A 27,741-nucleotide genomic window follows, 5' to 3' on the forward strand; every position below is an offset into this window, starting at 1 on the left:
TCTAATAAGAAGTAGGTGTTTATTTCTATTTGTCTAAGATATGTTTAATTCCCAGTCATGGGCTGTTAACAAAAAGCCGACGCCCCAGCTCTTCCAACAGCACAGAAAGTGGGTCTGACTCGTAGGCACTGCTGGTTCTGGCCACGCAGGTGAACACCCTGCAAGGAGGAAGCTGGGTGTGGTCATCACTTCCTCACTCCTGCTCATACTCTGTGCTGTCCTGTCTTATGCTGTTCCCTCGTGTGCAGCTCTAGGAAAGCATGGGCTGTGCTTGTGTGCTGCAGCCCTGCAATCCCAGCACCGGGGGCCCTGAGGCAGGGTCCAGGTCAGCAAGGGATACTCAGGGAAACTTGTATCTAAACAGCGTGGACCAAATCACTACACACTTACGCTCCAAGAACAGCTTTTCACTCTGATGGCTTCCCAGGGCCTTGGTCCTGTCTGTGTGGGAATCTAGGGCTCTTGCAAGGCCAGGTAACACCATCATGGTTACCAGGAGCATCCTGGGCGGCCATTGGAGTAAGAAGCACATCCGATGTCAGGGCCTGTTCCGCATGGTTTGTTTAGAAAGGCACATTGGAGGCCACTGAGTCTATACCAGGACTCCTAGTGGGCACGACTGTTGAGGAAGGCATGAGGTCACACTTGAAGCCTGTGCTTGTCCCTCTGGACTGCAGCCCTTTGTGGCCTGTTCTGGGACCAGGGCATCCAGGTACCTAGTGGGTCACCAGTAGTGCCCATCTAGCTGGCTCTCCTCTGTGACTCCGCCTTTCCTCTCAGGCCGCTGTCACTCCCCAGGGCACTTTGGTAATCTCTTTTGCTTTGTCTCACCCTTGCTCCTCTGTGTTGTTGTTTGTTTTTTCTTCAGTTAAACTTCAGGGATATGCCATTTGATTTTTTTTTTTTTCCTTCTGGAATCCCACACCTAGTTTTTCCATTCAAAGGTTAAAGATGAAGGGAGTAGGAAGAGTGTGGGTCATACCTGCACTCTGGAAGCCAAGGCAGAATTCCCACAAATTCATATCCAGCCTGGGATGCAGTCTCAGAAACAAAACAAAGACGACAACACCTATCTTGCACTGCTGCTGTTGTTGATCTGAAATCCAGTCTTCAGCATTTAGCACTGATCCAGGCCCACCGAGTCCCACCCCCACCCAGCACACAGGGTGCGCAGGGAACAGAGATAGCTGTTCCCTCAGTATAGGCAGAGTCTAAAGAGCCTGCTCCTGCTCTCTGTCCACTGAGCCTTGTGTTCAAATGGACATGCGCCTTGCAAGTTTAAGCAATAGCAGCCCCCCCTCCCGACGCAAACCACCTGTTAAGAGTGGACACACATGCCTTTAATCCCAGCACTCAGGAGGCAGAGGCAGTCCGAGCTCTGAGTTTGAGGCCAGCCTGGTTTACAAAGCGAGTCCAAGACAGCCAAGGCTACCCAGGGAAACCCTGTCTTAGAAACAAACAAACTCCAGAGGCAGGCGAATAGCTGTGAGTTCGAGGCCAGCCTGGTCTACAAAGTGAGTCCAGGATGGCCAAGGCTACACAGAGAGACCCTGTCTCGAAAAACCAAAAAAAAAAAAAAAAAGAAACAAACAAACAATTGAGTCCATAGCTTCCTCGGCTTTTCCATCCTTGAAACACATCTTTGGGCTGAAGCCCTCTCCTTCAGTTAGAATAAGGGAGGATGAGACAACCCTGGACATTGGCATGAGATGCAGGGTTTATTGTTGTAGTAACTGAGTATCAACATACATGATTACTTACCAATTTTAACTTTAAACAAAGTTTGAAGCCGGGCGTGGTGACGCACGCCTTTAATCCCAGCACTCGGGAGGCAGAGGCAGGCGGATCGCTGTGAGTTCGAGGCCAGCCTGGTCTACAAAGTGAGTCCAGGATGGCCAAGGCTACACAGAGAAACCCTGTCTCGAAAAACCAAAAAAAAAAAAAAAACAAAAACAAAAAAAACAAAAAAAAACCCCAAAACAAACAAACAAACAAAAAACCCAAAAAAACAAAGTTTGATAGGACGGAGGATATAGCTCAGTGGTAGAGTGGTTGCCTAAGATACACAAGGCACTCATGCCCCAGCACTGCAAAATATGAACAGTAAAGATACGGATAGAGACCTCCACTTCCTCTCTCCAGTGGCACAGTATTTATGATGGTTAATCACAAATTGTTAGCATAGCTGGTTTAGAATCGCCAAGACAATACACCTCTGGATGTGCCTGGGAGTTTGGAAGACCCACAGTGAATGTGGGCAGTGCTGTGCCATGGGCATTGGCTGGGGCCTTAGACTGAATAGTAAGAAAGTGAGCAGAGCTGGGTGTGGTGGTGGAGCACACCTTTAATCCCAGCACTTGGGAGGCAGAGGCAGGTGGATCGCTGTGAGTTCGAGGCCAGCTTGGTCTACAAAGTGAGTACAGGACAGCCAAGGCTACACAGAGAAACCCTGTTTCGAAAAACAAAACAAACAAAAAACAAGAAAGTGATCAGAGCGACAGCAGCTGTGACTCTGCCCTGACTGTGGAGGCTGCTCACTGCCAGTCTTGTATCAATGGGTGTATTAAAGAGGCTTAGCATAAATTGATAGGTTTATTCACAGATTATTGATGAATGTCTATTGGACAAAAGCCTGTTTTATGCCTTGTCAACCCAACTATGCAAAGAATGAAGTTATGTTATTGGGTTTTTTTTATGTTACAGTAGATGACACAATAAATATATCTATCTTTTCAATGCATCTTTAGATACTACCAAGGATTCTGTAGCGAAAAGGCATGGAGATGGCTCAGTTGGTCCTGGGCTATTTTGGGGGCAGGATCTAAGTACATAATATGCAGCCTAGTCTGGTCTTGAATTTGCAATCTAATTGCCTCAACCTCTGAAACTCGGGATGCCTCTCCCCCCAAAAAAAACAAACAAAACAGACGCGCGCACGCACAAAGACACACACACACACACACACACACACACACACACACACACACACACAAGGACTTGCAAGATGGACCGGTAGTAATGGCACTTGCTTCCAAGCCTGACAACCTGAGTTCTGTCCCTGGGACATATGCTGTGCACATGTACACACACAAGTTTCTTCATTTAAAAAACAAATATAAACAGATTAAATACAAATAAGGCTAAAAATAGTGCTCAAAGACATTTAGATTAAGTGAATAACACCTCAGAGTGAGCAGGCTGAGGTTTTTTGTTTGTTTTTTTGTTAAGATCTTGAGGTATCTCAAGATATATATATACCTTTCAAAAGGTATATATAAAAAGTATACACACACACACAGGCGTGGTGGTGCACGCCTTTAATCCTAGCATTCCAGAGGCAGAGGCAGAGGCAGGCGGATCTCTCAGTTTGAGGCCAACGTGGTCTATAAAGTGTGTCCAGACGAGCCAAAGCTGTTACACAGAGAAACCCTGTCTCAAAAAACCAACAGAGGAAAAGAAAGAAAAAAAGAAAGAAAAGACAAGGTCAAAATTTAACGCCAAACAATCTAGTTCAAAGAGCCATTTTAAAAAAATTGTGGCCGCAGCCACGCTGTGTCATCCCCCCGGCCCCACACCTCTGGTGTTCGTTATGTGCTCCGCTGCACTGCTGTCACTTAGGAAGCATGAGGGCTGCTGAAACAGTAAAGCAAGTAAAGGTGTGAGCCTCACCACTGGAGTTTTATTCCCAGAAACTAGGTGGTGGGCAATGGGCAAGGAACCAAAGAACCAGCTCTCTTAAACTGTTCTCTTTCTTACAAGTGCGACACACACAGTGGATTTAAAATATATGAAGTGTAGAGCTAGGAGTTATGTTCCATTCCAGCACTTGGAGACTGGAGCAGGATGGCTGAAAAGAAAGGAGGGAAAAAGACGAGGCTGGAGAGGTGGCCATCTACTGTTAAGCAGGGGTTGCTCAGACCCAGGGTCTGTTTTCAGCACCCACACGGAAGCTCCAGAACCTCTCTAAGCCCATGCCCTCTGCTGGCCGCTGTGGGCAACGCAGGCACACACCAATATACAAAAAAAAAAAAAAAAGTAAAAAGGAAAGAAGAAAACCGTCTGAGAGCAGCCATTGTTTAAAACACACAAACAACAACAAAAACCAGAGCAGTAGAGGCAGACTGTACGACGTCTGGGCCAGAGACCCCATCAACGCACACCTGCCACCAGGGAGCCATATCTCCGCCATCCCTACGCCCAGCGCACTTCCGGCCCCAGGCCTACACGCTTCCGGTCCCGCCCCTTCCGGGCGGCGCGCGTCCCCTCCGGCTCGCCGTCCTCCAGCATGGCAGCCGCAGCGTTGCGGCTGAGGCCGACGCTGTGCCCGGCAGCGCGAGGGCTGCGCACCTTCTCCTCAATCGGCATGCCCGCGGCTCCGAGAGCCGGCCCGCGTGAGTGTGGGTGCGCCGCCGCGCCTGGGGGCGGAGGAGGGAAGGGAGGAGGGGGGCGCGCCCCGTGACCCGCCTCCTGTCGCTCCTCGGGAGGTCGCCGCGCAGGTGCAGGAGCGAGCGAGCGTCCCAGCGCAGGGGCTCGGGGTGGGGGAGCGGGGCCGCTGCGGTGTGCACGGGTGCGCCGCGGGAAAGGCTCGGCCGGGAGCGGCCACCTGGGGCCACCAGCTCCCTCCCACGCTATTGCTCTCTTGCAGAGCCTCTCTCTGCAAACCGCGCCTTTCCACTCCCTTGCTGAACATCCACAAATGGATTCCGTATAAATGATAGAGCCCTTAATACATTGTGGTGGCCCGCCATAGCCTAAAGGCGTGTCCCTCTCCCAAGTTTTCGTTCTTGTATCGTAAGCCAGAGCTGCAGAAGGTGGCGTCCCAGTAAGGCTTTGAACTAGTGTAGAGTCCACACCCTGCGTGCACACAGCTTCAGTTACGATAATATGTAATAGTACCGCCAAGGAAGGGAAAGCAGAGTGCTGACAACGGCGTGCTATTGAAGAAGTGACTAGTAAGTAGGGTTAGGTAGTGAGGAGAGACCTCCCAGAGGAAAACACGTTTGAGCAGCCACGGGAAGACTGGAGAGAAGAGCATTGTTGGCCTGAGGAGGGTGTGTGTTGACAATGAAGCCAGCAGGATTTACTGATGGACGTGATGTGGGCCTTGAGGGTAGCGTTCCAGGAAGCCTGGTGGACGCTTCCCCGAGCCTTGGGATGAGTGTCCGTACTGTCTGCAAGGATGGGGGAGGAGGAGGAGGAGGAGGTGGTGGCGGTGGTCAGGCCTTCGCCAAGCACATCAAACCCTGCAGCCCTCTTTTCAGTCGTCTCTTCTTTCCTCAGTATCAGCCATACTCAGTTTGTCTCCGTTTCCTGTCCTGTGTTCTCGCTTCCTAACCAGGAAGCTATTCTACAACGTAAGATAGAAGGGGCGTGTGGCGCTGTGGCCGGTGTGAGCGTTCTAGCAGGCCATAGCAGGCCTCTCTGCGGTGCGATGACTTAGTTTGATGCTGCAGGCATTCCTAGTCTGCACCACCTGAGAGGGGATGGCGCGCATTTCTTTGTGGACTCAGTCCAGATGTGAATGGTACCATAAAATGGCCATAGATTGTCCCATTGTAGCAGTGACTAGGAATTCCTGCTTCCTAAATCTACTTCTATAATTCTTATCTTCTGGCCAAGGGACATCTCTTCAGAATGTTTTGGAATACTCAAACGTTCATCATTGAAAGAGGAATTCCTCTTAGAAATTCAGCCCCCCCCCCAAAAAAAAAAGGAAAGAAAGAAATTCAGGCAAGTGCTGGGTGCATGCCTTTGATCCCAGCACTCTGGAGACAGAGGCAGGCAGAGCTCTGTGAGTTCGAGGCTAGCCTGGTCTACAAAGCGAGTCCAGGACAGCCAGGGATACACAGAGAAACCCTGTCTCGAAAGAAAGAAAGAAAGATTCTGCAGGACCCAGGCTATGCCTAGTCAGAGCCCAGGCACCAAGTAGCTGGGATTCCTAGAATTCTCCCATTGCCTACTAGGGCTGCCTCCCTTCTCAATTTCTAGAATTTGGTATGAAATCCCTACTTTGACCTGATTTGGGGCTTTCTGCCTGAAAACATCCAACAAGCCATAGATTCTCAGCTAGTACTGCCTTAAAAGTTGATTTTTCTAAAATGCAAAGAATGAAATGTTATCATGTTGTGAAAGTATGGGCCCTTCAGGAGTCTGTCTGCCATCCTCATCTCTGCTGCCTCCGCACGTTTTCTCACCTGCCTATTTCCATGGCTACCTGCTGTAAAAGGAACTTACTCTCCTGATTCATTTGTCTGCGAGGCTTATTGCCCTAGTCTGCTAACCTAGGCCTAGTCCCGGAAGCTTCTAGCCTCCATACAGTCTAATCTAGGCTTAGAATGTTTTAGCCTCTGAGCCTCACTGCTGAATAAGCTCACCCTTACTTGTTCTTCCTGAGCTCTGGGATATCTGATTCACCTCAGCTGTTCTGGCTCAAACTCCTCTCCCCACTGACTTACTTAATCTGGCTTCTCTCTTGGCCCAGAATTGCTCTGCTTGGCCTCAGACTAACTCAGCACTCTGCTCTAATCTTCTAAGATGCTGCTGGCATCTTCTCTTTTTCTGGCTCATTCCATCTTCACCTGAGTTCTCTCTCTGCAACCCCTCTCTCTATTACTGTCCTGGTAAAAACTGCCTCCTCTCTCAGTAAAACTGCCCCTTACTTACGTAGCTTCCCTTGCCTCTCTTCTTGAGAGAGTTGGGCATATCCAGTTCTGTCAAATCTTCTCTGATTTGCCACCTTTTCTGCCACTCAGTTAAACACTATTTTCAAACTTGGGTGCTTCCTTCTATAAACTAACTACCCTCCTTTGGAATTAAAGGTAGGTATCACCTCGCCTGGACCTAAGCTTTTTTCCTGATACTTGTGCTATACCAGGCTGGCCTTGAACTCAGGTCTGTTTGCCTCTGTCTCCTGGATTAAAGGCATGTTTGTATTCCAGCCACACAGACCTAGAGGGTCTTTGGAGGTGATCTCTTGCCAGAATGGCCATGTTCTGAATTAACAGTCCTCTATAACTTTTCACTAGCCCGCAAATTTTAGCTTAAAGTTTATGTCCTCTAGGGGATATTGCCCACCTTATTATTCAGTGTTCTCCAGAGAGAGCAGCCTAGCAGCACAGGTGGCAGCAGCGGGGCCCACACAGTCTGCAGGCTAACAGCACAGGTGGCAGCAGTGGGGCCCACACAGTCTGCAGGCTAACAGCACAGGTGGCAGCAGTGGGGCCCACACAGTCTGCAGGCTAACAGCACAGGTGGCAGCAGCGGGGCCCACACAGTCTGCAGGCTAACAGCACAGGTGGCGGCAGTGGGGCCCACACAGTCTGCAGGCTAACAGCACAGGTGGCAGCAGCGGGGCCCACACAGTCTGCAGGCTAACACCACAGGTGGCGGTAGTGGGGCCCACACAGTCTGCAGGCTAACAGCACAGGGAGCAGCAGCGGGGCCCAGACAGTCTGCAGGCTAACACCACAGGTGGCGGTAGTGGGGCCCACACAGTCTGCAGGCTAACAGCACAGGGAGCAGTAGCGGGGCCCAGACAGTCTGCAGGCTAACACCACAGGTGGCGGTAGTGGGGCCCACACAGTCTGCAGGCTAACACCACAGGTGGCGGTAGTGGGGCCCACACAGTCTGCAGGCTAACAGCACAGGTGGCGGCAGTGGGGCCCAGACAGTCTGCAGGCTAACAGCACAGGGAGCAGCAGCGGGGCCCACACAGTCTGCAGGCTAACAGCACAGGTGGCGGCAGTGGGGCCCAGACAGTCTGCAGGCTAACAGCACAGGTGGCAGCAGTGGGGCCCACACAGTCTGCAGGCTAACAGCACAGGGAGCAGCAGCGGGGCCCAGACAGTCTGCAGGCTAACACCACAGGTGGCGGTAGTGGGGCCCACACAGTCTGCAGGCTAACAGCACAGGGAGCAGTAGCGGGGCCCAGACAGTCTGCAGGCTAACACCACAGGTGGCGGTAGTGGGGCCCACACAGTCTGCAGGCTAACACCACAGGTGGCGGTAGTGGGGCCCACACAGTCTGCAGGCTAACAGCACAGGTGGCGGCAGTGGGGCCCAGACAGTCTGCAGGCTAACAGCACAGGGAGCAGCAGCGGGGCCCACACAGTCTGCAGGCTAACAGCACAGGTGGCGGCAGTGGGGCCCAGACAGTCTGCAGGCTCACAGCACAGGTGGCGCCAGTGGGGCCCAGACAGTCTGCAGGCTAACAGCACAGGGAGTGGCAGCGGGGCCCACACAGTCTGCAGGCTAACAGCACAGGTGGCAGCAGTGGGGCCCACACAGTCTGCAGGCTAACAGCACAGGTGGCGGCAGTGGGGCCCACACAGTCTGCAGGCTAACAGCACAGGTGGCAACAGTGGGGCCCAGACAGTCTGCAGGCTAACAGCACAGGGAGCAGCAGTGGGCCCCACACAGTCTGCAGGCTAACAGCACAGGTGGCGGCAGTGAGGCCCACACAGTCTGCAGGCTAACAGCACAGGTGGCAGCAGTGGGGCCCAGACAGTCTGCAGGCTAACAGCACAGGTGGCGGTGGGGCCCAGACAGTCTGCAGGCTAACAGCACAGGTGGCAGTAGTGGGGTCCACACAGTCTGCAGGCTCACAGCACAGGTGGCAGTAGTGGGGCCCACACAGTCTGCAGGCTCACAGCACAGGTGGCAACAGTGGGGCCCAGACAGTCTGCAGGCTAACAGCACAGGTGGCAACAGTGGGGCCCAGACAGTCTGCAGGCTAACAGCACAGGTGGCGGCAGTGGGGCCCACACAGTCTGCAGGCTAACAACACAGGTGGCGGCAGTGGGGCCCACACAGTCTGCAGGCTAACAGCACAGGTGGCGGCAGTGGGGCCCACACAGTCTGCAGGCTAACAGCACAGGTGGCGGCAGTGGGGCCCAGACAGTCTGCAGGCTAACAGCACAGGTGGCGGCAGTGGGGCCCACACAGTCTGCAGGCTAACAGCACAGGTGGCGGCAGTGGGGCCCACACAGTCTGCAGGCTAACAGCACAGGTGGCGGCAGTGAGACCCACACAGTCTGCAGGCTAACAGCACAGGTGGCGGCAGTGGGGCCCACACAGTCTGCAGGCTAACAGCACAGGTGATGGCAGTGGGGCCACACAGTCTGCAGGCTCACAGCACAGGTGGCGGCAGTGGGGCCCACACAGTCTGCAGGCTAACAGCACAGGTGGCGGCAGTGAGACCCACACAGTCTGCAGGCTAACAGCACAGGTGGCGGCAGTGGGGCCCACACAGTCTGCAGGCTAACAGCACAGGTGGCAGTAGTGGGGCCCACACAGTCTGCAGGCTCACAGCACAGGTGGCAACAGTGGGGCCCAGACAGTCTGCAGGCTAACAGCACAGGTGGCAACAGTGGGGCCCAGACAGTCTGCAGGCTAACAGCACAGGTGGCAGCAGTGGGGCCCACACAGTCTGCAGGCTAACAGCACAGGTGACAACAATACTGAGCAAAAGCTATATTGTATTGGTTACTGTGCTCCTAGTTTGTGATGAAAAGAAATATATCAAAGAGATGGAGTGGGGGCAGAGAAGGGGAAGAGCCAGGATCCTGGACGGGAGGGGAGGTGTGGTCCAAGCAGAGAACATAGTTGAGAGGAGAATTAAAAAGCCTGGTACTAAGCTCACTGCAGCTGTGCATCTGTTCAAGGTCAGGCTGGAGACCAGGGACCAAAACATGAGACATTGCCTGTCTGCTGAAGTCAGCCTAATTTCTTGTCCTTTGATTTCCTTGACTAAGGTAGCGTCTAAAAGGACAGTGATGAGACTTGTATTTGTCACAAGGAGTAAGGCTAAATGACCTAGCACAGAACATGTGTGTACCGGTGCTTAGCAAGTGGAGCACTTTCTGCAGAAGCATTCTCTTAGCATGCTTAGCATTCGTGATGTCAGAAGTGCTTTTGGAACGTGAGGAGCCCACCGGCTTCGGCAGTCCTGTGACTTAAGTGTTCGGTTCATGAGCTTTGTTACGGGTCATTTTTGTCATTAGACATTTCAAATCTTTAAAGATTCAGAATACTTAATTCTAAGTAGGCATTAACTTCAGAACATGAACTTTCTGTGCTGTAAACCTTAGAATTAGTGAAAGTATTTCCTTAGCTGCTTATGGATGTTGCACACCTCAAACCTCAGCACTTGGGAGGCTGAGGGAGGAGCGCAGCAAGTTAAGGAGCCGCTGGGCTGCAGTGTCAGACCCTCTTACTTCACGGGGCGGTCCTTAGACGGTGAGTCCTAGTTGCCATGGAATGTCTTTATTCCCATTATTCTAAACCGGGAGAAAATAGGTTACTGTTGCATTTTCATGTCACTAAATACTAAATAAGTTGAGTTAAATCTGCAGGCCAGTGGCTTTGAACAATAATGCTTCTTTAAATTCTTGTCTCTTAGGTTCTGCAGTATCCAGGAGTGAAAAGCGGACGAGAAGAAAGGTGCACGTGTATTTATTTTGCTTTGCTCCGTGCTAATGATTTCTAACTTCTTAAAATGAGGCCGAGGCTGCTGCCAGAGGAGGCTTCACAAGGTCTCTGGGCTGCTGCTGTAGCCCTGCTGATAGCGAGCCTTCAAATGCATCAGCTTCAGACAGTAGATGCACTCACGCATTCCCGGGACATGGTGCAAAGCCCGGAGACAGATTGGTGCATGGTGCCTCCTTCAGCGATTAGCACGAGTCTCACCAGTCGCCCTCTGGGCATCTGCAGGAGCTAAGGTCAGATGAGGAGCATGGTTACCTAGAGCAGTGACGCTCAGAGGAGCACTGGTCACCTAGAGCAGTGACGCTCAGAGGAGCAGTGGTCACCTAGAGCAGTGATCCTCAAAGGAGCAGTGGTCACCTAGAGCAGTGACGCTCAGAGGAGCAGTGGTCACCTAGAGCAGTGATCCTCAGAGGAGCAGTGGTCACCTAGAGCAGTGACGCTCAGAGGAGCAGTGGTCACCTAGAGCAGTGATCCTCAGAGGAGCAGTGGTCACCTAGAGCAGTGACGCTCAGAGGAGCAGTGGTCACCTAGAGCAGTGACCCAGAGGAGCAGTGGTCACCTAGAGCAGTGATCCAGAGGAGCATGGCGTTCTTGGACATGTGCCACCCTGACGTTGATGCTTAGAGGGCATTATTAAGTTTTTGTCAGCCTAAGGCACACTTTTAAAAAGTACTTAATTCTGTTCATACATTTGTATGTGTGTGCATGAGCTTGTGTGTAGCTCATGCATGTTGGGGGCCTGTGCAGGCCAGAAGAGCATCAGCGTGCCCGGAACTGCACTTACAGGTGGTGGTGAGCTGCCTGATGTGGGTGATGGGGACAGAACTTGGGTCCTGTGCAAGAACAGCAAGTGCTCTCAGTCACTGAGCCATGCCTTTAGCCCCAAACCCTACTTTCTGTGTGGGGGCCATCTCTTCTATATAACAAATACATACATGTATGTTGATGTAATTGGCAAGTTATCAGTCATTTATCTCTGGGCCTAGGACACATGGATTTTTAAATCTGTTTAACCTTGATTAATCTCAAAGTGATTATTCTTTATCTTAATGTTTTTAAGTACATGCATTTGTGTGTGTGTGTGTGTGTGTGTGTGTTTGCAGGTGTAGGTTGTGGCACACTTGTGAAGGTCCGAGGACAGCATTCAGTAGTCAGTTCTCTCTCTTTGTGGGTCCCAGAGGTTGAACTCAGGTTGTCAGGCTTGGGATGAAGCCCCTTTACTTGCTGAGCCATCACACTGACCCCTGAGTGTTTACACTCTTATCTTCCTTGTACCCAGCTCTTCCATACGACTCCCACACTGCCTGCACAGCCCCCTCCTTTTGAGTTGGGCTCTTGTAGCCCAGGATGGCCTCAAACTGCGGGGAAAGAAATATGACCTAGAACTTAAAAAAAAGTTAACGATTTATATATTTTAATTTTATTTGTATGCATGTTTTGCCTGTGTGTATGTGCGTGTGCATGTGCACTTGTCTTAAACAAGCCATAAGAGGGCATCAGGTTGCCTGGAAGGAGTTACAGACGGTTGTGAGCCACCGTGCAGACCCTGGGGACTGAGCCTGACGTCTCTGCAGGAGCAGCAAATGCTTGGTACTGCTGAGCCATCTCCAGCCCCTGGCCTAGAACTTGAGACCCCTTTCCAGGTGTGGCATTGTCGGTGTACACCACCATCCGGGGCTCCATGCACTCACTGTGAGCAGCACTCTGCCAGCTGAGCTGTCCCCCCAGCCCTGTCTTCCCACTTCCTTGTGCGTTGATTTACATAGTTGAGGTTTTTAAAACTATTTTTAAATACATTTTTAAAATTTCATAAATTCTTGTGAAGGAAATGTGACATTAAATGAAATCTTGTCACAGATACAGCTGTGCAGATATTTATGCTGAGTTAATTATTTTTTGACCTAACAGATCTGTTGGAAATGAGCCTATTTTACTTACTGTTATTGATGTGTGGTGTGTGGGCGCATGTGTCACAGGTGGAGTGTGGAGGTCAGGCCCACATTGGAATCTCTTCTTTTTTTTCACCTTAGCTTGATGCCCAGGGTAAATTCTAGTTGCCAGCTGTGCACAGCAGGCACCTTTCTCAGTTCCTCATAGTCCTGGAAATTAGTTTTAGTATAGGATAATTCAGCTTTTATGTAGCCTAATTATAGCTTTTGTCTTAAAAGCAAAGAATATGTACATATTTTAAAATTTCACGTATTTCATGTTTCTTAGGCACTACCCCCTAGGACGGAGAAGATGGATGCTGACCAGGACTGGCCCAGTGTTTACCCTGTGGCGGCGCCATTTAAGCCCTCGGCTGTTCCTCTGCCTGTTCGAATGGGGTACCCTGTAAAGAAGGGGGTGCCCCTGGCAAAGGAGGGGAACCTGGAACTTCTGAAGGTGAGAGGCTGGTTCTTGGCTCAGCCAGCTCCGCAGGAGAAGACGTAGAGCCGTGGGCATAATATATAGATTTAGATCTATAATACATGCAGGCAAAATATTCATATACATAAACATAAAAATATATATTTTTAAAAAAGAGCATGTGAGATTCATCTTTAAAATATGCTGGTAAAAGTTGCTTGCTTGGAAGATCTGACTTTATGTCTCACTGTGTCAGTGTGAGTGGATCCCCGACTTCATTAAAGTGGCCAACTAAGAGCTGGGAGTGAGAGGGCAGAGCAGGTGGGTCGCTGGGAGTTCGAGGCCAGCCTGGTCTACAAAGCAAGTCCAGGACAGTCAAGGGTACATGGAGAAACCCCATCTTAAACAACAACAACAACAAACTAAGTAGGAGTGGTGGGACATGTTTGCAAGGCTGAGGCAGGAGGATCAGGAGTTCATAGTGAGTTCCAGGCCAGCCTAGGCGACAGGAGACTGTTTTCTCAAAAAATTAATTAATACAATCAGCTGTCTAGTGAAGATTTGCTAGCTTCATTCATTCAGTTTATAAAGTGCTTATTATGTGCAAAGAAAAATATACCAGGTTTCTTGAAGAATTGGGTGATTGACAGATTGCTATCCTTAATGCTTCCATGTCTGTCTGTCTGTCTGTATGTATTTTTTGAGACAGTCTTGCTGTGTGGCCCACCGTGACCTTGACTTGATGACCTCCCTGCTGTAGTCCCTGAGTGCGGTGTGTGCCTTTAGTCACTGTAGAAGCTATACATGAGCACTGTAGATACCTGCCACAGAGAATGCATGACTGCAGTCTTATAGACACCTTTGAGTCTGACAGAGCCGTACCGAGTCCTACAGACTCTGCTTTGTGCTTAGAGCAACTGCTGTGGGGAAGCCATCTCTTTTTGCCTGGATGATGTACTAGGCTGTGGTTTAGTTCATGGGATTAGGATCCTTTTTATGTGTTTATGGCACAGCTGGCATGGTGCCGTGTGCCTGTGGTCCCAGCTGCTCAGGAAGCCAGAAGGTCACTTCAGCCTATGAGTTTGAAATTATTAGGGAAAAATAGACTCCAGGTCACAAAAACAAACAAAACAAACAAACAAAAAAGAGGGTGCTGGTAGGGAGAATTTGGGTGTAATTCATTTTCTTTAAAACATCTCTGTTTTAGATCCCCAATTTTCTGCATTTGACTCCTGTGGCAATTAAGAGGCACTGTGAAGCTCTAAAAGGTACGTTTCCCTCTGGGGGCTTGTTGCTGGATGAACATACAGCAAAGCATCTCAGGCCTAGTGAGACAAGGCCTTACGTTCTGTGTCACTGTCTTTTTCTCTACTTTGGTTTTGTTCATAGGGTCTTGCTCTTGTGTGCTAGGTAGCCCAGATTGGCTTGAACATTGCTGTGCAGCCAAGCTACACAGGGCACTCCTAACTCAGCCTGTGCCATGCCAGAGTACCGCCTGCCTGCCTCTCGCCACTAAACAAAGGTTTCTGACTTGTTTAAGAAGTTATGTGTGGCAGAGGCAGGCGGATCGCTGTGAGTTCAAGGCCAGCCTGGTCTACAGAGTGAGTCTAGGACAACCAGGGCTAACACAGAGAGACCCTGTCTCAAAAAACCAAAAACCAAAACAAAAAAACCCCAAAAAACAAGTTATGTGTGTGAGCGGTTGATGGTTGTTATTCTCACTGTCGTGTGTGTGGATGTTTTACCTGCATGTGTATTTGTACACCATGTGCATGCTTAGTATCCTAGGGGCCAGAAGAGAGCACCAGATCTCCTGGAATTGTAGTCACAGATGGGTGTCAGCCACCACTGGGTGCTGGGAACCAAACCCGCGTCCTTCCGCCTGGAACAGCAGCCAGTGCTCTTAACTGCACAGCCACGTCTCTCAGCCCTTTTGTAGGTAGTTATTTGCTGAGCACTATAGGGTCATAAAAATTAAGTAGGGGTTGAAACCAAGGCACGGTAATGTACACTGTAATTCTTGCACTAAGTAGGCTGAGACAGGAGGATGGGCAGTTTGAAGCTAGCCTGGACTGTTAAAATATCAAAAAGCCAAACTAACAAACAAGACAAAAAGAAACAAAAACCAAATAAAGCCATATATTTCTTAATCACCAGATGGTAGACCCTGTTACTCTGGGTTCATTTTACATTTAAAAAACAAACATTGTCGTGGGTATTTAGTGGGTGTGCAGCAGCAGGAGGGACGGCCAACACCATGAGTAAGGAAGTGATTCTCCCCCCCCCTAGGAAGACACTGGCCATCGGTAGCTCCTCCCACTCCATGTGGCTGGAGTGATCTGTGCCAGCAGCCACAGCTACTGAAGAGTTTGTGAACGCAGCAGGTTCTTCATGTCCAGACAGCTCCACTCTGGTCTCCCCTGACTTGGCTTTCACAGTCTCTCCACCTCCGTTTCTGTGACGGCCACTAAGCCTTGGGTGGGTAGAGTGGTGCCACACATGTTCCCTTTTTACTGAGCATTCCACAGACACTTTACCCAGTTGTGACGCTTGTGTTAACCATTGTCCCCTGCACAAGGCCGCTTTGATGGAGTCCTGGAGCTGCCCTAAGTTAGGGTATAGAGAGTGAATTTAGAGGGCACTGTGTGATACTGTGTCCTTACCCGGATAATAGCAGTATGTTCGCCCTGAGGCCTGTGAGGTGTCCACTCACGGCTTCTTGACCAGGTTTATTGTCTCAGGCGTGTGTTCCTCCTGTGGAGTGGGCCCTAAGGCCAGTCAGAGAGTGCGTGGCTACATGCACATCTGTATCAGTGTTGCACACGTGGGCATATCTTGCCACATCATTCGTTATTGTAATTTGTGGTTTATAGCTGGGTAAGACTGTTGATGACTTATTCCTGGCAGCCTGCAGAGCGACTTCTGGAATTGTGTTAACTAGCCAGCGGTGGGGAGAGCCTCCTGGTCATTAGCAGTGTGACATCTTCATGCCCTGTATCACGTTGTCTTCAGCAGCAGTCTTACTCTCAGGCTCTGATGGACAGAAAACCAAGAGTAGTGGTAATAGCTGTGCAGTTTCAGAGGTCTCCAGGACATCCCTGACAGCGACTCTGGGCTTGACAGTCTTCCCAAGCCTAAGCCTTGCTCATAAACGGGCTCAGTACTTGCTGTTGACTTGTCTAGACTGAAGAGAACACTGCAGTTTGTCAGTAGATTCAAGTGAGTGAGACTTAGAATAGCAGGGCAGGCGGATGCTGAAGGGCAGAACAGCAGGGAGCGGGGGGAGTCAGTAGGGGCCTACTACACAGCAAAGAGCTAACCTAGAGTTATTTTGTTTTTAATTGTTTTGAGACAAGGTCTTGCTGTGTAGTCTAGGTTGATCTGAAACTTGCTGTATAGAGCAGACTGGCCTAAACCTTGTAGCCATCTTCCTGTCTCTCTCTCCAGAGTGTTAGGGTTACAGAGTTGACTTGGTTGTTTTAAAGTGTTGACAAAAAGTGGTTCATATATGTGTTTACTCAGATAGTAGAAGCCTGCTGCTGTTTCCCCCTGCCTCAAAGTCGGTACTTAGTTCTTGTGACTGCCCCAGAGGACTGGGTTTGTTGTCTGCAGTGCACGGCCCCTGCTGTCAGCTGACTTGGGGCTGGGAAAGCATGGCTGTGGCTGACAAGCTGGATTGCAAAGTGGCTTACTGATCAGGAAGCAGATACCCCCCACACCAGTTTCCTCCAGTCAGGCCCCACCTCCCAAAGCTAGGTCTCAAGCTCATGCAAGTGAACCTGTGGAAGATTGTCACCCCCAACAGCGTGACACAGAGGCACTTATTGCCATGTGGTTCTGTGTGTGTGTGTGTGCACGCGCGCGCGTGTGTGCGTGCGCGCCTGCATGTGACTAACTGTGCTTATCTGGTTAGCACCTGGTTATGGACAGGAAAAGCACCTTTGATTCTTCCTAGTCGAAAATCCCAGCAGTCAGGGATTCTGTACCCAAATTAGTGCCTTTGGACATTGTCATAGTGTGCCTTGACTGTCCTGTTAAGGCGCTCTGTCTGTGTGCACAGGACTTGGTCTGACTTTTTAGGAAAAGACCAAAACCAAGGACATTTTTAAAACTGACAATGGTTCCAAATTGGTGCTGCACTTGGCTCAGATTGAATTCCAACTTTTTAATCTTGTAAAAGCCAGTTAACAAATGCTTTCCTGTACACCGTGGTAATTCCAGTTTCACCTTTTTAATTAAAAAATCTTTTTTTAAAAGATTTATTTATTTATTATGTACACAGTGCTCTGCCTACATGTACACCTGCAGGCCAGAAGAGGGCATCAGATCACTTTATAGATGGTTGTGAGCCACTGTGTAGTTGCTGGGAATTGACCTCAGGACCTCTGGAAGAACAGACAGTGCTCTTAACTGCTGAGCCATCTCTTCAGCCCTAAAAGTATTTTGTAAATTATGTTTTATTTCTCCTGTGTATGTGTGTGTGTGCATGTGTTGGCCTGTGCTTGCCATGGTGCGCTTGTGGAGGTCAGGGACAACTTAAGTCAGTTCTCTTCTTTCAGCATGGGGTCAGATTCTGCAGTCAGCCTTGGCAAGAGGTTTCTACTCACTGAACCATTTTGCCAACCCCATTTTTCCTTTTTAAGCATTGTTTTTAAATGTGCTTCACTCCAGCAAGCGAGGGTTTTGATAAAGGCGTCTCTGGTTGCTGCTCTGAAATGGAGCTTTGTGTAGCACGTTCAGGGGCAGCGCTGCAGAACATGCGTGGGCATTTTCATGTTTCCTTAATTGAACTTCTGCCATCTACAGCTTGGGATTGCATCTTCCAAAAGACTCGGGTATTCAACATTTCTTCTCGGTTTTCTTTCGAAGTAGGTCACTTCAGATTTTATATCTAACTTGGAAATGGAAAATGTGAAATGCAGGAAAGTTCAGTAATTTACCAAAGCTTGAATAATCAGTGGCGAGGTTAATAAGAGCCAAGGTTCTTCAGAGTCTGCCCATGGCGGCACCTATCATGAGGAGACACTAATGGGGGCCTATTATGTGCTTTCCAGTTGGCTGCGCTTTTTGGACACATAATTTAGGTAATTTAACGTAAAAACTGTAATTATCATCTGGTGATTGAAATGACTTATTTGCAGTTTAAAAGAAAAAATATCCTGAGCAAAACCAAAAGTCATGTGCTTCAACAGACTGGTCTCTTAGGAGTGTTGGGCGGCCCGTGGCATATGGTGCCATGTGAGAGCAGATGACAGAGTGATGGTCAGCCCTGCCTGCTCTCTTTTTCTCTTCAGGCCAAACATTCTCCATTTCAGTGATGCCACCCTGTCCTGAAACACAGGCTTTAGGGGCTGTTTGTGGGGGAGTTTCATTTTGGTTTGGTTTCTTTGAGACGGAGTCTCACAGGGTAGCTTGGGCTGGCTGGCACTTCCTATGTAGGCCAGGGTGGCCTTGAATTCACAACCCGCTGCTGCCCCAGGGCAGGTCAGAGAAGCTCTGTGACTCACAGTGACATTTTATTGGCCCTGATCAAACCTAAAGGAAGATAAACAAAGTACTGCTGTCGGGGAAGTGTTAACTTGGGGGAATGTCACAGGAGAAGGGCCTCTCAGTGCCCCCTAGCTTATCTGCCCACAGATCCCACGAGAGGAGGACACCTGGGCCTGTGAGATCTAGCGCTCATAACCTGAGGGACCGACAGCCATGACTTGTTCTTAGAGTGAGCCTCTTGAAGGAACGAGCAGTCTTCTTCCTCAGCTGCAAGTCCCTCTCCATGCCGCCTTGGCAGGGCAGGGCCACGTGCAGCCACACATTCATGACTGGGAAGCTGCAGCGGCTCCCACCCACACACTGGGAACTGAGGTTATACTTGTGTGTGGGGGTGAGAGAGCCCTGTTCACAGTGCTAGGAAAATTGTTGTGGTCTAGTGTCAGACCTACGTCTGTGTGGGCTGTCCTGCTTGAAGATGGAGACAAGCTGTTGATATTATCCATTTCGCCCACTGGCTCATTGGGGCTCCATGAGGAGCAGGAGTTAGTGTTAGGACCTTAGGGTGACGTCAGTAAGAGCAGGGGTTAGTGTTAGAACCCTGGGGTAACGTCAGTAAGAGCAGGGGTTAGTGTTAGGACCCTAGGGTGACGTCAGTAAGAGCAGGGGTTAGTGTTAGGACCCTAGGGTGACGTCAGTAAGAGCAGGGGTTAGTGTTAGGACCCTAGGGGGACGTCAGTAAGAGCAGGGGTTAGTGTTAGGACCCTAGGGGGACGTCAGTAAGAGCAGGGGTTAGTGTTAGGACCCTAGGGTGACATCAGTAAGAGCAGGAGTTAGTGTTAGGACCCTAGGGTGACGTCAGTAAGAGCAGGAGTTAGTGTTAGGACCCTAGGGTGACATCAGTAAGAGCAGGAGTTAGTGTTAGGACCCTAGGGTGACATCAGTAAGAGCAGGGGTTAGTGTTAGGACCCTAGGGTGACGTCAGTAAGAGCAGGAGTTAGTGTTAGGACCCTAGGATGACGTCAGTAAGAGCAGGGGTTAGTGTTAGGACCCTAGGGTGACGTCAGTAAGAGCAGGAGTTAGTGTTAGGACCCTAGGGTGACGTCAGTAAGAGCAGGAGTTAGTGTTAGGACCCTAGGGTGACGTCAGTAAGAGCAGGAGTTAGTGTTAGGACCCTAGGGTGACGTCAGTAAGAGCAGGAGTTAGTGTTAGGACCCTAGGATGACGTCAGTAAGAGCAGGGGTTAGTGTTAGGACCCTAGGGTGACGTCAGTAAGAGCAGGAGTTAGTGTTAGGACCCTAGGGTGACATCAGTAAGAGCAGGGGTTAGTGTTAGGACCCTAGGGTGACATCAGTAAGAGCAGGGGTTAGTGTTAGGACCCTAGGGTGACGTCAGTAAGAGCAGGAGTTAGTGTTAGGACCCTAGGGTGACATCAGTAAGAGCAGGAGTTAGTGTTAGGACCCTAGGGTGACGTCAGTAAGAGCAGGAGTTAGTGTTAGGACCCTAGGGTGACATCAGTAAGAGCAGGGGTTAGTGTTAGGACCCTAGGGTGACATCAGTAAGAGCAGGGGTTAGTGTTAGGACCCTAGGGTGACATCAGTAAGAGCAGGGGTTAGTGTTAGGACCCTAGGGTGACGTCAGTAAGAGCAGGAGTTAGTGTTAGGACCCTAGGGTGACATCAGTAAGAGCAGGGGTTAGTGTTAGGACCCTAGGGTGACATCAGTAAGAGCAGGGGTTAGTGTTAGGACCCTAGGGTGACATCAGAAAGAACAGGAGTTAGTGTTAGGACCCTAGGGTGACGTCAGTAAGAACAGGAGTTAGTGTTAGGACCCTAGGGTGACGTCAGTAAGAGCAGGAGTTAGTGTTAGGACCCTAGGGTGACGTCAGTAAGAGCAGGAGTTAGTGTTAGGACCCTAGGGTGACATCAGTAAGAGCAGGGGTTAGTGTTAGGACCCTAGGGTGACATCAGTAAGAGCAGGAGTTAGTGTTAGGACCCTAGGGTGACATCAGTAAGAGCAGGGGTTAGTGTTAGGACCCTAGGGTGACGTCAGTAAGAGCAGGGGTTAGTGTTAGGACCCTAGGGTGACATCAGTAAGAGCAGGGGTTAGTGTTAGGACCCTAGGGTGACATCAGTAAGAGCAGGGGTTAGTGTTAGGACCCTAGGGTGACATCAGTAAGAGCAGGGGTTAGTGTTAGGACCCTAGGGTGACATCAGTAAGAGCAGGGGTTAGTGTTAGGACCCTAGGGTGACATCAGTAAGAGCAGGAGTTAGTGTTAGGACCCTAGGGTGACATCAGTAAGAGCAGGGGTTAGTGTTAGGACCCTAGGGTGACGTCAGTAAGAGCAGGGGTTAGTGTTAGGACCCTAGGGTGACATCAGTAAGAGCAGGAGTTAGTGTTAGGACCCTAGGGTGACATCAGTAAGAGCAGGGGTTAGTGTTAGGACCCTAGGGTGACGTCAGTAAGAGCAGGGGTTAGTGTTAGGACCCTAGGGTGACGTCAGTAAGAGCAGGAGTTAGTGTTAGGACCCTAGGGTGACGTCAGTAAGAGCAGGAGTTAGTGTTAGGACCCTAGGATGACGTCAGTAAGAGCAGGGGTTAGTGTTAGGACCCTAGGGTGACGTCAGTAAGAGCAGGGGTTAGTGTTAGGACCCTAGGGTGACGTCAGTAAGAGCAGGGGTTAGTGTTAGGACCCTAGGGTGACATCAGTAAGAGCAGGAGTTAGTGTTAGGACCCTAGGGTGACGTCAGTAAGAGCAGGAGTTAGTGTTAGGACCCTAGGGTGACGTCAGTAAGAGCAGGGGTTAGTGTTAGGACCCTAGGTTGACGTCATTAAGAGCAGGGGTTAGTGTTAGGACCCTAGGGTGACATCAGTAAGAGCAGGGGTTAGTGTTAGGACCCTAGGGTGACATCAGTAAGAGCAGGGGTTAGTGTTAGGACCCTAGGGTGACGTCAGTAAGAGCAGGGGTTAGTGTTAGGACCCTAGGGTGACATCAGTAAGAGCAGGGGTTAGTGTTAGGACCCTAGGGTGACATCAGTAAGAGCAGGGGTTAGTGTTAGGACCCTAGGGTGACATCAGTAAGAGCAGGGGTTAGTGTTAGGACCCTAGGGTGACGTCAGTAAGAGCAGGAGTTAGTGTTAGGACCCTAGGATGACATCAGTAAGAGCAGGAGTTAGTGTTAGGACCCTAGGGTGACGTCAGTAAGAGCAGGGGTTAGTGTTAGGACCCTAGGGTGACGTCAGTAAGAGCAGGAGTTAGTGTTAGGACCCTAGGGTGACGTCAGTAAGAGCAGGGGTTAGTGTTAGGACCCTAGGGTGACGTCAGTAAGAGCAGGGGTTAGTGTTAGGACCCTAGGGTGACGTCAGTAAGAGCAGGAGTTAGTGTTAGGACCCTAGGGTGACATCAGAAAGAACAGGAGTTAGTGTTAGGACCCTAGGGTGACGTCAGTAAGAGCAGGAGTTAGTGTTAGGACCCTAGGGTGACATCAGTAAGAGCAGGGGTTAGTGTTAGGACCCTAGGGTGACATCAGTAAGAGCAGGAGTTAGTGTTAGGACCCTAGGGTGACGTCAGTAAGAGCAGGAGTTAGTGTTAGGACCCTAGGGTGACATCAGAAAGAACAGGAGTTAGTGTTAGGACCCTAGGGTGACATCAGTAAGAGCAGGGGTTAGTGTTAGGACCCTAGGGTGACATCAGTAAGAGCAGGAGTTAGTGTTAGGACCCTAGGGTGACGTCAGTAAGAGCAGGGGTTAGTGTTAGGACCCTAGGGTGACGTCAGTAAGAGCAGGAGTTAGTGTTAGGACCCTAGGGTGACGTCAGTAAGAGCAGGAGTTAGTGTTAGGACCCTAGGGTGACATCAGAAAGAACAGGAGTTAGTGTTAGGACCCTAGGGTGACGTCAGTAAGAGCAGGAGTTAGTGTTAGGACCCTAGGGTGACGTCAGTAAGAACAGGAGTTAGTGTTAGGACCCTAGGGTGACGTCAGTAAGAGCAGGGGTTAGTGTTAGGACCCTAGGGTGACGTCAGTAAGAGCAGGAGTTAGTGTTAGGACCCTAGGGTGACGTCAGTAAGAGCAGGGGTTAGTGTTAGGACCCTAGGGTGACATCAGTAAGAGCAGGGGTTAGTGTTAGGACCCTAGGGTGACGTCAGTAAGAGCAGGAGTTAGTGTTAGGACCCTAGGGTGACATCAGAAAGAACAGGAGTTAGTGTTAGGACCCTAGGGTGACGTCAGTAAGAGCAGGAGTTAGTGTTAGGACCCTAGGGTGACATCAGTAAGAGCAGGGGTTAGTGTTAGGACCCTAGGGTGACATCAGTAAGAGCAGGAGTTAGTGTTAGGACCCTAGGGTGACGTCAGTAAGAGCAGGAGTTAGTGTTAGGACCCTAGGGTGACATCAGAAAGAACAGGAGTTAGTGTTAGGACCCTAGGGTGACATCAGTAAGAGCAGGGGTTAGTGTTAGGACCCTAGGGTGACATCAGTAAGAGCAGGAGTTAGTGTTAGGACCCTAGGGTGACGTCAGTAAGAGCAGGGGTTAGTGTTAGGACCCTAGGGTGACGTCAGTAAGAGCAGGAGTTAGTGTTAGGACCCTAGGGTGACGTCAGTAAGAGCAGGAGTTAGTGTTAGGACCCTAGGGTGACATCAGAAAGAACAGGAGTTAGTGTTAGGACCCTAGGGTGACGTCAGTAAGAGCAGGAGTTAGTGTTAGGACCCTAGGGTGACGTCAGTAAGAACAGGAGTTAGTGTTAGGACCCTAGGGTGACGTCAGTAAGAGCAGGGTTAGTGTTAGGACCCTAGGATGACGTCAGTAAGAGCAGGGGTTAGTGTTAGGACCCTAGGGTGATGTCAGTAAGAGCAGGGGTTAGTGTTAGGACCCTAGGGTGATGTCAGTAAGAGCAGGGGTTAGTGTTAGGACCCTAGGGTGATGTCAGTAAGAGCAGGAGTTAGTGTTAGGACCCTAGGGTGACATCAGTAAGAGCAGGGGTTAGTGTTAGGACCCTAGGGTGACATCAGTAAGAGCAGGGGTTAGTGTTAGGACCCTAGGGTGACATCAGTAAGAGCAGGAGTTAGTGTTAGGACCTTAGGGTGACATCAGTAAGAGCAGGAGTTAGTGTTAGGGCCCTAGGATGACGTCAGTAAGAGCAGGGGTTAGTGTTAGGACCCTAGGGTGACGTCAGTAAGAGCAGGGGTTAGTGTTAGGACCCTAGGGTGACATCAGTAAGAGCAGGAGTTAGTGTTAGGACCCTAGGATGACGTAAGTAAGAGCAGGAGTTAGTATTAGGACCTTAGGATGATGTAAGTGGGTTCCTGGAAGCTGCGACCGCCCTTCAGCTGAACCCTTTGAGTCAGCACTCCTTCTCACTGCTCACAGGCAGGGACTCTGGGCGTGGAGCTGGGTGCCTTTTGTAGGGAAGGGGGACGAACTAAAAGCAGCAACTGCTCCCGGAGCCTGATAGCCACCAAGGCAGTGTCCTTAATATCAGGGCTGGGGCTGGGCTGTGGACATGGTAAGCTTCCCCAGCTCTGTGCTCCCCATCAGACATGACCTTCTCAATCACCCCGTTAACCAAGCTTCCTGACTAGGATGGACCCCAGAAAAAAGGTGAGGGAGCAGCGTGTGTGCTCACTGTGAAGGGGAGCCTGTGCGCACTTCTGCCTGTCTGCCAGCTCACGTTACAGTGCGGAGCACAAGCTGTAAATGAGCTGACTTTTCTGTCCCTAGATTTCTGCACGGAGTGGCCAGCTGCTCTGGACAGCGATGAGAAGTGTGAGAGGCACTTTCCAGTTGAGATTGATACAGCTGATTATGTGTCATCGGGACCATCTGTTCGGAACCCCAGAGCACGAGTAGTGACATTGAGGGTAAGAGCTTTAAAAATGTGTTCATTTTATATCTGCATTGTAGTCCTTCCCTCATGTCCTCTCAGACCTGCCCTCCCTCCCTCCCTCCCTCCCTATCATGTGACCTCAGCCTGTCAAGTCTCATCAGGACCGCCTGCATCCTCTTCCTCTGTGGCCTGGCAAGGCCGCCCAGCTAGGGGGAGTGATCAACAAGTGGGGACCAGAGTCCACGTCAGAGACGGCCCTCCTCCCCTACGCCCCTTAGTGTGGGCCCCCCAAGGAAGCTGGGCTGCCTGTCGACTACATCTGAGCAGAGGGTCTAGGTTTTCTCCATGTGTGGGCCACCACACAACAAGTGAGGACCAGAGTCCATGTCAGAGGTGCCCTCCTCCCCTACGCCCCTTAGTGTGGGCCCCCCAAGGAAGCTGGGCTGCCTGTCAACTACATCTGAGCAGAGGGTCTAGGTTTTCTCCATGTGTGGGCCACCACACAACAAGTGGGCCCCAGAGTCCACGTCAGAGGCGGTCCCCTCCCCTACGCCCCTTAGTGTGGGGAGGGTGAGAGCTTTTTGAACGTTGTGAGTAGTTAGATGTATTTTAAATGCATTTTGTATGTGACTATACTTTCCTGTGTGTGTAGCTGCCTGTATGTGCTGGTATGTTGCTGTGTGTTTGGTAATCACGTGTACTTAGCAGGAGTAAACCTGTCTTTTACTAAGCACTCACTGGCTTTGTTTTGTGGAGCTGGTTCTCTCCTTCCACCTCATGAGAATTCTGGGGATTAATCTAAAGCCGTGCGGTGAAGGTGAGAGTGCCGCAGTGTCAGCCGTGCCTCTAACTGCTGAGAAGCAGTGCTTAGCGGAGCCGCCTAGGGCAGATTCATCTTGGCGAGCAGTTTGATGGTAGGAAAGCACGGAGGCCGGAGAGTTCTCTCCAAGATGGCAGCAGTGTAGGCAGCTTGTCCCATCTCTGCATCTTCAAGCCAAGAGCTTGACCTGGAAGTGGAGCCAGGCCATAACCCTAGAGGCCCTCCTCCCTGCACCCCAATTCCACCAGCCAGACCCCACTTCCCAAAGGTTCCAGAATGTCTCAAAACAAAGTGTTGAAACACATGAGCTTGTGGGGACATTTAACATCCAAACCACAGAAGTAATATTTAGAAGGATCACATTTATTTTTGTATGTGTGTATCGTGTGTGCACATGTGTGTATGTTTGTTTCTCTGTATATGTGTGTGCATGTGTAGTGTGCTTTCTACATATGAGGGTATTTGCATGTGTATATGTTTGTTTCTGTGTGTATGTAGTGTGTGTGCATTTGTATGTGTGCTTGTGTGTATACTTGTTTGTGTGCGTGTGTGGTGGTGGTGTATGTGATGTGTATATGTGTGTGTGTGCGCACGCGCGCGTGTTCATCTATGTAAGTGTGGATGGCGGCCCTAGATGCATCAGGAGTCACCCTGTATTGCTCTCCACCTCATTTAATTCGGCAGGACCTTTCATTTGGACCCAGAGCTTGCTGGTCTATGTAGCCGCCAGTTTACTCAGGGGACCCACTGTCTCTGCCTGAGCGAGAGTTACAGGCGCCCACTGGTGTTTACATGGGTGCTGAGGATCTGAATGCAAGACCGCACATGTCTGCAGCCATCCCCTCAGTCCCCACACTAGGAATCTAAAGAGTGAGATGTTTTTCTTAAGAGTCAAAAAGTAGTTTGAATTAAAGACACTTTATGTTTGTCTAGGAATTTAATTTTAAAAGTGTTTTCTTCTGTTTATCTTGTGTATTTCTACGAAATAATCTTGTGACTTAAGTAGTCCTGAGAAAACTGAGTCTTGCTGGAAGGTAAAGTGACTTGAAGTCACAGAACAAGTGGCAAACCTGGAAGCCTAGCTCGGCTCCGGTCGTACGTGTGGTACGAGTTCTGTCATATTTCATTTACACTTCACGTACCTGGACGTCCTTTGGTGGGGTGCAGGCATTTCACTGCGGCCTCCTGTGAGCAGAAGTGGCAGCGTTGTTTAGGGAATAATGTTCACAGCACAAAACTGTGGCAACAGCATCTTGTGAGCATGTATTTTAGATGAGATGCCGTGAGTGGTGGTTGACCTTGACGTCGAGGTAGTTTTGGTCCAGCTCAGACGAGTTTGCGGTGCCTCTCTGGGCTAGCAGGTGGCATGAATGTGCCACACAGCCACTTCTGAGTCCCTTTTATGTAAGATACTAATGTGAATATGAGTTTTAAAATAGCCATTATAAAAAGTCAACATTGTTGCCTCTTTTTCAACAGAGGCACAAAAATTGGAACTGAAAATGTTATTGTTTTTTGTTACAGTTTCATAGATGTTTAAAAAAGAACAATCACTATGCTCTCATTACCCTACTGTAGAGGTTCCCGTCACCCTACTGTAGAGGTTCCCGTCACCCTACTGTAGAGGTTCCCGTCACCCTGCTGTAGAGGTTCCCGTCACCCTGCTGTAGAGGTGCTCGTCACCTACTGTAGAGGTTCCCGTCACCCTACTGTAGAGGTGCTCGTCACCCTACTGTAGAGGTTCCCGTCACCCTGCTGTAGAGGTGCTCGTCACCCTAGTGTAGAGGTTCTTGTCACCCTGCTGTAGAGGTGCTCGTCACCCTACTGTAGAGGTGCTCGTCACCTACTGTAGAAGTTCCCGTCACCCTGCTGTAGAGGTGCTCGTCACCCTGCTGTAGAGGTTCCCGTCACCCTACTGTAGAGGTTCCCGTCACCCTGCTGTAGAGGTTCCCGTCACCCTGCTGTAGAGGTGCTCGTCACCCTACTGTAGAGGTTCCCGTCACCCTGCTGTAGAGGTGCTCGTCACCCTGCTGTAGAGGTTCCCGTCACCCTGCTGTAGAGGTTCCCGTCACCCTACTGTAGAGGTTCCCGTCACCCTACCCTACTGTAGAGGTTCCCGTCACCCTGCTGTAGAGGTGCTCGTCACCCTGCTGTAGAGGTTCCCGTCACCCTACTGTAGAGGTTCCCGTCACCCTACTGTAGAGGTTCCCGTCACCCTACTGTAGAGGTGCTCGTCACCCTACTGTAGAGGTTCCCGTCACCCTACTGTAGAGGTGCTCGTCACCCTACTGTAGAGGTTCCCGTCACCCTGCTGTAGAGGTTCCCGTCACCCTGCTGTAGAGGTTCCCGTCACCCTGCTGTAGAGGTGCTCGTCACCCTGCTTTAGAGGTTCCCGTCACCCTACTGTAGAGGTTCCCGTCACCCTACTGTAGAGATTCCCGTCACCCTACTGTAGAGGTTCCCGTCACCCTACTGTAGAGGTTCCCGTCACCCTACTGTAGAGGTGCTCGTCACCCTACTGTAGGGGTTCCCGTCACCCTACTGTAGAGGTTCCCGTCACCCTACTGTAGAGGTTCCCGTCACCCTACTGTAGAGGTTCCCGTCACCCTACTGTAGAGGTTCCCGTCACCCTGCTGTAGAGGTGCTCGTCACCCTGCTTTAGAGGTTCCCGTCACCCTGCTGTAGAGGTTCCTGTCACCCTGCTGTAGAGGTTCTCGTCACCCTGCTGTAGAGGTGCTCGTCACCCTGCTGTAGAGGTGCTCGTCACCCTACTGTAGAGGTTC

At 50.4% G+C, this 27,741-nt stretch overlaps 1 protein-coding gene and 1 long non-coding RNA gene across 6 annotated transcripts in view; both read left to right on the forward strand.

The window, feature by feature from the left end:
* The first annotated feature begins 4,285 nt into the window (after nt 1-4,285).
* Mrps35 (mitochondrial ribosomal protein S35) overlaps nt 4,286-27,741 on the forward strand; it is a 36,312-nt gene continuing 12,856 nt past the window's right edge. The window contains exons 1-5 of the mRNA XM_051155609.1: nt 4,286-4,391; nt 10,400-10,440; nt 12,703-12,870; nt 14,042-14,102; nt 24,033-24,172. Of these exons, the coding sequence (XP_051011566.1) occupies nt 4,286-4,391; nt 10,400-10,440; nt 12,703-12,870; nt 14,042-14,102; nt 24,033-24,172 (516 nt within the window). The remainder of the gene's footprint in view (nt 4,392-10,399; nt 10,441-12,702; nt 12,871-14,041; nt 14,103-24,032; nt 24,173-27,741) is intronic.
* Nucleotides 7,117-9,538, forward strand: LOC127197629 (uncharacterized). Of its 5 annotated transcripts, none has more exons than XR_007831709.1 (4): nt 7,117-7,229; nt 7,759-7,801; nt 8,243-8,306; nt 9,403-9,538. It is a non-coding gene; the product is annotated as an uncharacterized LOC127197629 (long non-coding RNA). The 5 variants fall into 5 exon arrangements; XR_007831706.1 differs by having other exon boundaries at nt 8,243-8,329; nt 9,383-9,532; XR_007831707.1 differs by having other exon boundaries at nt 8,243-8,285; nt 9,383-9,532.

This window comes from Acomys russatus, chromosome 13 (genome assembly GCF_903995435.1).
Source record: "Acomys russatus chromosome 13, mAcoRus1.1, whole genome shotgun sequence".
Classification (NCBI taxonomy): Eukaryota; Metazoa; Chordata; class Mammalia; order Rodentia; family Muridae; genus Acomys; species Acomys russatus.